This window comes from Danio aesculapii, chromosome 18 (genome assembly GCF_903798145.1).
Source record: "Danio aesculapii chromosome 18, fDanAes4.1, whole genome shotgun sequence".
NCBI lineage: Eukaryota > Metazoa > Chordata > Actinopteri > Cypriniformes > Danionidae > Danio > Danio aesculapii.
In genome coordinates, this window is record NC_079452.1 from 2,207,583 (window position 1) to 2,218,683 (window position 11,101).

The following is an 11,101-nucleotide window of genomic DNA, read 5'->3' on the forward strand; positions in this document are numbered from 1 at the left end:
GTCCATATCAAATGCAGTTTTTTATTTTTTATTATTTTATTTGTTTTTAAAGATCCATGATTCCATGCAAGCTTGTCACAAATGTTAAAGTAATATAACAATAGACAATGAAGATGTTTTCTGATCTCTCGGCTATGTAACATACACTGTAGCCACTGGTTTGTGCAATGGAAAATAAAGTCTAAATAAAAAAAAGTAATATTTTGCAAAATGAAAAATAAAGACTGTCTACACATTCACAGTCCACTTTATTTTATATGGAATGGCCACCCATAGCCTTAAAAACAGATCCCAATAGTATGAGTGAAAGTATAATGCATGCAGACCTTTAACTCTCACATCTATATATATATATTGATATATAAAAAAAGTATATAAACCGTATATAAAAAAATTATGTATATATACATATTCTTTTTTATATACGGTCAAGTTACAGGTTCATAGTAGTCCTGTTTTTAATCTGCCTCCAAGTTTTCATTTAATTTTGACGGTTTGTAATTATGAACCAATCATAATTATTATGATTGTTGCTTGTTCAGCTGTATACATTAGCAGTCTGAACCTCCTTTAATGTATATTTGTACAGAATAGCACAATGTGTGTGTGACTGTGTGCATATATATATATATATATATATATATATATATATATATATATATATATATATATATATATATAATCAGAATTATTAGCCCTTCTGTGAATTTTTTATTCTTTTTTAAAATATTTCCTAAGTGAAGTTTATTTGGCTGGAATAAAAATAGTTTTTACAGTTTTTAAATTTTAAGGTCAATATTATTATCCCCTTTAAGGATTATTTTAAGAATTATAACAAATCAGAGTTATCAAATAATTTGACTAATTCTCCTAACCTGCCTAGTTAACATTATAACCTAGTTAAGTCTTTAAATTGCTCTTTAAGCTAGATACTAGTATCTTGCAAAATAAATTGAAAAAAAACATGCACTGTCACCATGACAAAGTCAAAATAAATTCCTTATTAGAAATGAGTTAGAACAATTATGTTTAAAAATGTGTTGAAAAAAGTCTTCCTTCCATTAAACAACACTATGAAATATTTTAAAAAGAGTTTATATTTCACTGGAGAGCTAATCATTTTTGCTTCAGCTATATATTTTATTTATAGCACTTATTATTTCAACAAAGTTTGATGATGGGTTGTATTTAAATGAGGGTTTACATATTCATTTCCTAACTGCTGCATCATAGGAGATATTACACTCCTCTCAATTTAGCAAATTCTGTAACCCGAGGAGACATAATGCATAATGAGATGAAAAGTGACTAACCATATAAAACCTTGGAAAATAGAAACAACTTTATCTGTGTGCTTTTGGAGTTAGAGCAATGATTTACATTTTTGTGTCGTTATTTCAACTTTCCAGTGCGGCTATGACTTTAGTCTGCTCCCCACATGACTTTGATATGCCAGTGTTCGTGACTAGTGGAGACTTCACAATAGGAGGAATTTTTCCTTTACATTATAGAGTAGAGCTTCCACCAACAGATTATATGAAGAGACCGTTAACAGCGCAGTGTCAGGGGTAACGATATTTGTTATTTTTCAGTTTCTTCTCTTCCGTTCATTATTTCAGTTGTTTTATAATTAGTATTACATTTAATAAAATCAATCAATGTTCTAAAACATTTTTATTAAAGTTATTATGTAATAATTAATTCATTTTTTATTATTTTTGTGAATCTAAAATGCAGGTTTGATCCTAGAGCTTTTCGTTGGGCTCTCTCTATGAAGCTTGCTGTGGAAGAGATAAACAATAGAAAAGATCTCCTCAACAATTTTACACTGGCTTACAAGATCTTTGACTCTTGCTCTACTCCTGTAACAGCTCAAAAAGCAGTTCTGGCTGTACTGAATGGACAGGATGTTGTTCAAAGTTCTATGTGCTCTGGGGCTGGCCCGTTAATAGGATTAATAGGAGAATCTGGATCCTCACAGTCTATTGTTCTCTCCAGAACAGTGCAAGCATTTCAAATACCTATGGTATATTAATTAATAAATTAATTATATATAGTTATTACATATATAATAACTTGTTTTTTTATGAATTTATTATTATTATAGATAAGTTATTTCTCCACCTGCTCTTGTCTAAGTGACCGGAAGCAGTTCCCAACATTTTTCAGAGTGGTTCCTAGTGATGACTACCAGGTCAAAGCAATTGCAAAGCTCTTAAAGAGGTTTGACTGGACATGGATTGGTGTTGTGACTGAAGACCATGATTATGGCAGGTTTGCTTTACAAGGCTTAAAGCGAGAAATTGAAAATACAAACATTTGTTTGGCTTATCATGAAATGATTCCAAAAGACTATACCCAGGAACGAGTCTTGAAGATTCTTAAAGTAATGAAGGAATCAACAGCCACGGTGGTTGTTGTTTTTTCAGTAGAAGGGGAGTTTTATCCTGTCTTACGAGAGTTTGTGGCTCAGAATATGACAGGAATTCAGTGGATTGCAAGTGAGGCCTGGGTTACTGCTTCAATGTTAGCAGAGACATATTCATTTTTAGATGGAACAATTGGCTTTGCAGTTCGTCAAGGACACATCCCAGGTCTTCAGGATTACATCAGAACAGTGACTCCAGAAAGATACCCTTCTATTCCTCAGGTTCAAGAACTGTGGGAGGTTTTGTATGGTTGTTCTCCATCCACATCCACCTTTAGCAGTCATTTACCCTCCTGCACAGGAAAAGAAACTCTCAGAAAAGAACACTCAGCCTACATGAACACTTCAAGCCCTCGTGTGTCCTACAATGTGTACAAAGCAGTGTATGCCTTTGCTTATTCTCTTCATAATCTTGTTCAATGTAGAAATGGACTAGGGCCATTTGAGAATTTCTCATGTGCAAACCTCAACAATGTGTTTCCATGGCAGGTAAAAGTGTTTTAGGGTATGTTGGCAATTGCTTAATCATAATTAAATAAAACAGAAATTTACATATATAACAAATATAAATAAATAATAAAAAAAACACTGTTAAATACTTTATATGTTACTCCTTCAAATTGCAAATACAATTGTCCCTATGTTTATCTTGACTTCTTTTTCACTTTTTATTATTTGAATATTATTCTTTTATTCTTTTGGTTGTTTGAACTCCAAAGCTGAAGCGTTACCTTGAGGATGTTTCCTTCTCAATATCTGGACAAAATGTTAACTTTGATAATAAAGGAGACTCAGTTCCATCATATGACTTGATAAACTGGCAAAGAAGTGCAAGTGGAGATATACAGTTTGTTAAAGTGGGCCTCTATGATGGTGCTCACCATTCTGGCAAGGAACTGGAGATTGAGGAGCAGGCCATTACATGGTCTAACCAACAGACTAAGGCAAGGTGTTGACTGTACACTACACTGCCACCCTTTATTTTCATGAATTTTAACCCCTTTTGTCTTGATATTGTTAGTATTTCTGTCTGAACATTTGGTTGTGTATGCTGTATATCAATACAAACAATTATTAAATTTGTATTTAATTTATCACTACATGTACTTTTCTCATAGGTGCCCGTGTCTGTGTGCAGTTATAGGTGTGCACCAGGATACAGGACGGCTTCCCGTCGTGGGCAACCTTTGTGCTGCTTTGACTGTGTTCCATGTGAAAGTGGCAAGATCAGTAATCAGACAGGTAGAGTCACTTTGCTTGTAGGGTTCCTCGCTACATCTTGAATGTGCTGTCATTATTGTAATTGTTTGATTTCCTACATGGCCTGTGCAGTATATATATAGTTTTTTTTTTAGATTCAATAGATTGCCTGCCTTGTCCTGAAGACCACTGGTCCAATGCAAATGGTACATCATGTGTACCAAAAGTAATTGAATTTCTCTCTCATGATGCGATGGGAATGACCTTGACTGTGATAGCTGTAGCAGGAGCCTTTCTGACCATCACTGTGCTGGTGATATTTCTGTACAACAAAGGAACCCCTATAGTCCGTGTGAATAACTCTGAACTCAGTTTCTTCATCTTGTTATCACTGACTCTTTGTTTTCTGTGTGCTTTGATGTTTATCGGGGAACCAACATCCTGGTCCTGTATGCTTCGACACACTGCATTCAGCATCACCTTCTCGCTTTGCATCTCCTGCATCTTGGGCAAGACTTTAGTGGTGCTGGCTGCTTTCACAGCGACTCGACCTGGAAACAATATAATGAAATGGTTGGGCCCTACACAGCAAAGAATCATCATTTTCTGCTGCACTCTAGTTCAGGTGCTCATATGTACAGTCTGGCTTGTAGCATCCCCACCATTTCCCTATAGAAACACTAAATATCAACAGTCCAAGATCATTCTGGATTGCAGTGTGGGCTCTGATCTGGCCTTTTGGTGTGTGCTGGGATATATTGGTCTTCTGGCTTGTGTCTGCTTTTTCCTGGCATTTCTGGCCCGGAAATTGCCAGGAAATTTTAATGAGGCCAAATACATCACCTTTAGCATGATTATATTTTGCGCAGTATGGCTGGCTTTTGTACCCGCATATGTCAGCCAGCCTGGTAAGTTTACAACTGCTGTGGAGATTTTTGCTATTTTGGCCTCTAGTTTTGGCCTGCTTCTTTGTTTATTTGCCCCTAAATGTTACATTATTTTAATGAAGCCAGAGAAGAACACCAAGCAGCATCTCATGGGAAAAGTTTTAACATGACGAATACGATAAATAGCACAGTTTGTCTATTATGATACGCTGTTTATTCTAAAGGGATATTTATAACATAAAGATGTTAGATAAAGAAAAGCTCTGCATGCATTCTTATGCACTAAAATAACATTTTATACATCTCAAAATGCAAACACAAATGTTCCTTCTTTGTAAAGAATACAGCATGCATGCTCTTAGGTTGTGCTACTGTTGTAAAAAGAACACATTAATAAAACATATTTATGAAAATGAGTATTTTGAATCCTGTTAATGACATCTGACTGTGATGCATAATGAGATGCAAAGGAACCTGTATTTGCTATATATATAACAGGGTGCCCTGCCTACTCTAGTCATGCTGAGCGATGCGCATTCATTAAAGACCATGACTATCCTGCTCCTGTGGCTACTGGTTTACCATCTCAGTGCACTCAATCCCGCACAAGCTTCCAAATGCATCCTGCAAAATGAATTTGAGCCAGGCCTCATGGCTAATGGAGATTTTGTAATTGGTGGTATTTTTCCTTTACACTATAATCAGGAAATGCCAGACCTCAACTTTACTTACAAACCTGGGCCGGTCAAATGTAATGGGTGAGAACTGTATGTATGTAAAGTATGAAAATATGTATCGATTTATTCAGAGAATCTTGAAATGGTGTCTTGTTTGAAAACATTTAAACCTGTGTTAAAGTATTGATGCTTGTTCAGTTTTTCTCTCCATTCATGTCATCTGCAGATTTGATACGAGAGCTTTCAGATGGGCCGTTACAATGAAACTTGCAGTGGAAGAAATTAACAAGCGAGTCGATCTTCTTCCTAACTACACTTTGGGTTACAAAATTTTTGACTCTTGCGCTTACCCTCTGACAGGACAGAGATCGGCGGTGGCTGTTCTAAATGGGCCAAATGAAATAGAAAGCCCCTTGTGTGCAGATGCTGGTCCACTGCTTGCTGTGATAGGAGAATCTGGATCAGCTCAGTCTATTGTAGTTTCTAGAATTTTGCAACCTTTTGGCATACCGATGGTGAGTCAAAAGTGAATTGTTTTCATTATTTATCATTAACTAAATAGCACTTTATAGTGTTTATGTGCACTTTTTAATGATAGTAGAACCATTGTTCCCATAATAAAGAGTTAATCATGAACACAATCTCATCAATTTACAGCGAAACCTGTGCAGTGTAATTTAAAACTGAATTATGTTTCCAAAAGCTTGCAAATAGTGTTACAAAATGACCTTGATTTCGACAGATCAGTTATTTTTCATCATGTGCCTGTCTGAGTGATAGGAGAGAATTCCCCACATTCTTCAGAGTCATCCCTAGTGATGCCTATCAAGTGAAGGCCATTGCAAAACTCCTGCGCCATTTTAACTGGACATGGATCGGAGTAATACGAGGAGATCACGAGTATGGCCGCTTTGCCCTTCAGGGCTTATTGATGGAGCTGGAGGGTACAGGCATATGCGTTGCTTATCAGAAGATGATCCCTCTGTTATATGACCGTCAGAAGGCGCTGGAAATCATACATGTCATGAGCCAGTCCACTGCCCGGGTAGTAGTGGTGTTTTCAGCTGAGGGTGAGCTCACACCTTTCTTGAGAGATTACATGGAACAGAATGTGACTGGCATACAGTGGATTGCAAGTGAGGCTTGGGTTACATCCTCTGTGTTTGCAGGAAGTGAATTTGACCCTTTCCTTGGTGGGACTATTGGATTTGGCATTCGGCAGGGCCAAATTCCTAGATTAAAAGAATATCTCACAACAGTGAACCCAGAAAGGTACCCCACAAATCCTCTGGTTTATGAGCTTTGGGGGGCTTTATATGGCTGTTCCCCCTTATGGTCTAACCTGAATAGTCACTTGCCCCCCTGTACAGGGCAGGAGACTGTTAGACTGCAGTATTCTGCCTATTTAAATACATCCAGCCCCCGCATTTCCTATAATGTCTATAAAGCAGCATATGCCATTGCTTATTCCCTGCACAATCTCATTCACTGTACACCTGGAAAAGGGCCATTTAGTAACTCCACATGTGCAAACGCACTTCATATCTACCCGTGGCAGGTACTGAAAATAATGAGTTCTTGAAGGGATAGTTCACCCCAAAATTAAAATGTTATATTTACTCACTCTTCACTTGTTCCAAACCTGTGTGACTCTCTTTCTTCTGTTGAACACAATATAAGATATTTTGAAGAAAGCTGTATCCATTGACTTCCATGGTATTTGTTTTTCCCACTATGAAAATCATTGTTAAAGGTTTTCAGCTTTCTTCAAGTTATTTTCTTTAGTGTTCAACTTAATACAGAAACTCGTAAAGGTTTGGAACCACTTGAGGTGGAATACATAGTAAGTAAACGTTAACCTTTGGGTGAACTAACCCTTTAAATTACTATTTGTTAAATGACCTCTGTACAAAAAATAGTTCCTGATTTGATGAATTTATCACAATATTTCACAGTTACAACAGTATCTCCAAGAGGTGTCATTCACTATTTCGGGAGAGAAAGTGAACTTTGACATGAAAGGTGATTCTATTCCATCCTATGACCTCATAAACTGGCAGAGGGGCTCAGGAGGAAATATTGAGTTTATTAATGTGGGCATGTTCGATGGTGCACTTGAATCTGGCCAAGAGCTGGTCATCAAGGAGGAGGCTATCATGTGGCCCGGCCATCAGACTGAGGCAAGCCGTTCTCACAGTGTATTTCAGTACATGAGATCCCACGTTCTGAAGTTCTGTAGGGTCAATTGGAGGTAAGTGGCTTATATAAAGATGGCAGATCTGTCATCTGGGAAGGAAATATCAAAGGTGAAGATAATCTTTATTTTTATTCAGTAGTCTCTTGCTTATTCAATCTAGTTTAACACTAGGCACTTAGTGACCTAATTAGTGCTTTAAGGACCATTATTAATATACCAATTATTAATATACAATACATTACTCATATGGGATGTTTAATTTTCACTGTCACACATGACAAAAATAAAAGGAATCATTTATAATGTAGTAATAGTTATATTTCTGTCTTCCTTGGACCTTTTTTTTTAAATCTACTGTTATTACATTTTTTTTTTAGATTTTTGAGCCAAATCTCAAAACTCAAGCATAGCTCAATAAATTACAACTCTTAGAAATTAAAAAAGAAATTTGTAAAATCATTAATAAATACCTGCAGTTTCTATTTTTATTAAATGGTGAAAAAAAAATTGTCCACATATATCTAAGAACATAGGGACTTGATACATTTTGTCACTAAAAACAATGCCCTCTGCTGTGACACTATATGCTAATTTTAAATTAGGCAATTCCCTGAAAACTTAGATGATTAGTTTAAGGACCACATTCCAGATCATGTGACTGAAGCCCCCTGTGAAGGCTATGACATACACGTTAAGTTTTCGTCTCAGAATTTGTCGCATATTTAACATAAAACCCCTATAAAGTTTTGTTGTCCTTTAGGGTAACATCAGTGCTTATTGAAAATGTCTGACAAGTCACACAAAATAATAATTTCGCATTAAGTAACTAACACTATAACATACACCATAGTATGTGTTTAAGTTACAGCTCAATAACAGTAATTCAGTTAATAAAAGTTAGTGATCCGATATATTTTCTCAAACATCAGACTACATACTATATATATATATATATATATATATATATATATATATATATATATATATATATATATATATATATATATATATATATATATAGTTAAAGTCAGAATTATTAGCCCCCCTTGATTTTTTTAATATTCCCCTAATAATGTTTAACAGAGCATGGAAATTTTCACCTATGTCTGATAATATTTTTTCTTCTGGATAAAGTCTTATTTTTTTATTTCAACTAGAATAAAAGCTGTTTTTAATAAAAAAAAAAAAAAACATTTTAAGGTCAAAATTAATAGCCCCTTTAAGCTAAATTTTTTTCAGTTGTCTACAGAACAAAACATTGTTAACTTGCCTGATTACCTTAAGCTTAAGATTTACTTTAAGCTGTATAGAAGTGTCTCAAAAATATCTAGTGAAATATTATTTACTGTCATAATAACCTCTCCTGTTCAATCACTTTCTCTCTCTCTCTCTCTCTCTCTCTCTCTCTCTCTCTCTATATATATATATATATATATATATATATATATATATATATATATATATATATATGATTATTATTATTATTTATTTTATATATATATATATATATATATATATATATATATATATATTTTTTTTTTTTTTTTTTTTTTTTTTTTTTTTTTTTTTTGTAAAAATGGTTTACACACAAACACAAAAATTCTGCTTATTTGTATTTATCAACTACTCATATATGTGTGGATCTGTTGTTTATGCAGGTGCTGGTGTCTGTGTGCAGCAACAGCTGTGCTCCGGGATTCAGGAAGGCTGTTCGACGTGGCCAGCCTTTGTGCTGCTTTGACTGTGTACCATGTGACAGTGGCAAAATCAGTAATGAGACAGGTTAGAGAACTTCAGTAATTTGTAAATAAATTACCTAAAAATGACCTTCAACTTAACTTTCCCTCCCTTCTCTTTAGATTCACTAGATTGTATTGCCTGCTCTGAAGATTACTGGTCAAATGCTGATGGAACAGTTTGTATTCCTAAAGTGGTTGAATTCCTGTCCCATGATGCAATGGGATTGACCCTGACAGTAATAGCTGTAGCAGGAGCCTGCCTTACATTAGCTGTGTTTGCTGTGTTTCTTTATTACAAAAACACTCCTGTAGTACGCATAAATAACTCCGAACTCAGTTTCTTCATCTTATTATCACTGACTCTTTGTTTTCTGTGTGCTTTGATATTTATCGGGGAACCCACATCCTGGTCCTGTATGCTTCGACACACTGCATTCAGCATCACCTTCTCGCTTTGCATCTCCTGCATCTTGGGCAAGACTTTAGTGGTGCTGGCTGCTTTCACAGCGACCCGACCTGGAAACAATATAATGAAATGGTTGGGCCCTACACAGCAAAGAATCATCATTTTCTGCTGCACTCTAGTTCAGGTGCTCATATGTACAGTCTGGCTTGTAGCATCCCCACCATTCCCCTATAGAAACACTAAATATCAACAGTCCAAGATCATTCTGGATTGCAGTGTGGGCTCTGATCTGGCCTTTTGGTGTGTGCTGGGATATATTGGTCTTCTGGCTTGTGTGTGTTTTATTTTGGCTTTTCTGGCCCGGAAATTACCAGGTAATTTTAATGAGGCCAAATACATCACCTTCAGCATGATTATATTTTGTGTAGTATGGCTGGCTTTTGTGCCCGCATATGTCAGTTCACCTGGTAAATTTACAACTGCTGTGGAGATTTTTGCCATTTTAGCCTCTAGTTTTGGACTGCTTCTCTGCTTATTTACCCCAAAGGTTTATATCATTTTAGTGAAGCCAGAGAAGAACACCAAACAACATCTCATGGGAAAAGACAAGTGATAAAGCTGAACATTTTTTAAGCTCAGCACAAGTTGAATAAAAAAAAAGAATAATCATAAATACACAACATAATGCTTAATCCATAGTACAACTGAAAATATTATAAATAAAATAATCAAAACAGGGGGGGAAATCATGTGTAAAGCAAGTGAAGATGCATCCAAGTGCATCTTTTATTAATTATTTTTAATAAAATTATTTTTATTTATTTGTTTTATTAATGAATTTGAGCAAATACAGAAAATTAATACACACACACACACGCACACACACACACACACACACACACACTGTTTAAATATGGCATTATGTTCATTTTTTCACTACAAAAAAAATATATTAGTAAATAAAACCAACATCATCATCTCTCCCTATATATATATATATATATATATATATATATATATATATATATATATATATATATATATATATATATATATATTCTAATTAGTTGTATTCCAGCTTATTAATTTAGATTTTATTCATCTAATTACTTATTTTTGTTTTCATAATAAATTAGAGGGTGACACAATGACTCAGTTAGCACTGTTACCTAACAGCAATAAGGTCACTGGTTCGAGTCCCGGCTGGATCAGTTGCACTGAAAAAAGTGTTGCATGCAAAACTGTTGCAAACAATTTATTTGTGTTGAATTTAAACAAACAAATTAAATTGAGCAATGTTCAACTTAATTTGTTTGTTTAAATTCAGCCTAAATAAATTGTTTACAAAAACTTAAAGTAAAAAAAAAAAAAAGAGTAAATTCAAGGAATCATCTTTGAATAATTTTTTTCAGTGTGGGATGTCTGTGTGGAGTTTGCATGTTCTTGCCCCCACAGTCAAAAGACATAGTTTAGGTATAGGTGAAATGGGTAAACTAAAAAGGCATCCGCTGCATAAAAAACATATACTTGAAGAGTTGGTGGTTCATTCCCCTGGGGCAACCCCTGA

General features: G+C 34.9%; 2 protein-coding genes across 2 annotated transcripts; both read left to right on the top strand.

The window, feature by feature from the left end:
- Positions 1-1,446: 1,446 nt before the first annotated feature.
- On the top strand, positions 1,447-4,685 carry LOC130245560 (extracellular calcium-sensing receptor-like). The gene is made up of 6 exons (XM_056478292.1): positions 1,447-1,568; positions 1,738-2,026; positions 2,108-2,917; positions 3,148-3,372; positions 3,547-3,670; positions 3,784-4,685. The coding sequence occupies exons 1-6, from the start codon at positions 1,450-1,452 to the stop codon at positions 4,683-4,685; spliced, it is 2,469 nt and encodes an 822-aa protein (XP_056334267.1). The 5' UTR covers positions 1,447-1,449.
- Positions 4,686-5,064: 379 nt separating this feature from the next.
- LOC130245558 (extracellular calcium-sensing receptor) lies at positions 5,065-10,147 on the top strand. The gene is made up of 7 exons (XM_056478289.1): positions 5,065-5,273; positions 5,419-5,707; positions 5,935-6,464; positions 6,543-6,750; positions 7,148-7,372; positions 9,048-9,171; positions 9,249-10,147. Exons 1-7 carry the CDS (start codon positions 5,065-5,067, stop codon positions 10,145-10,147), a joined length of 2,484 nt encoding a protein of 827 aa, XP_056334264.1.
- Positions 10,148-11,101: the final 954 nt, after the last annotated feature.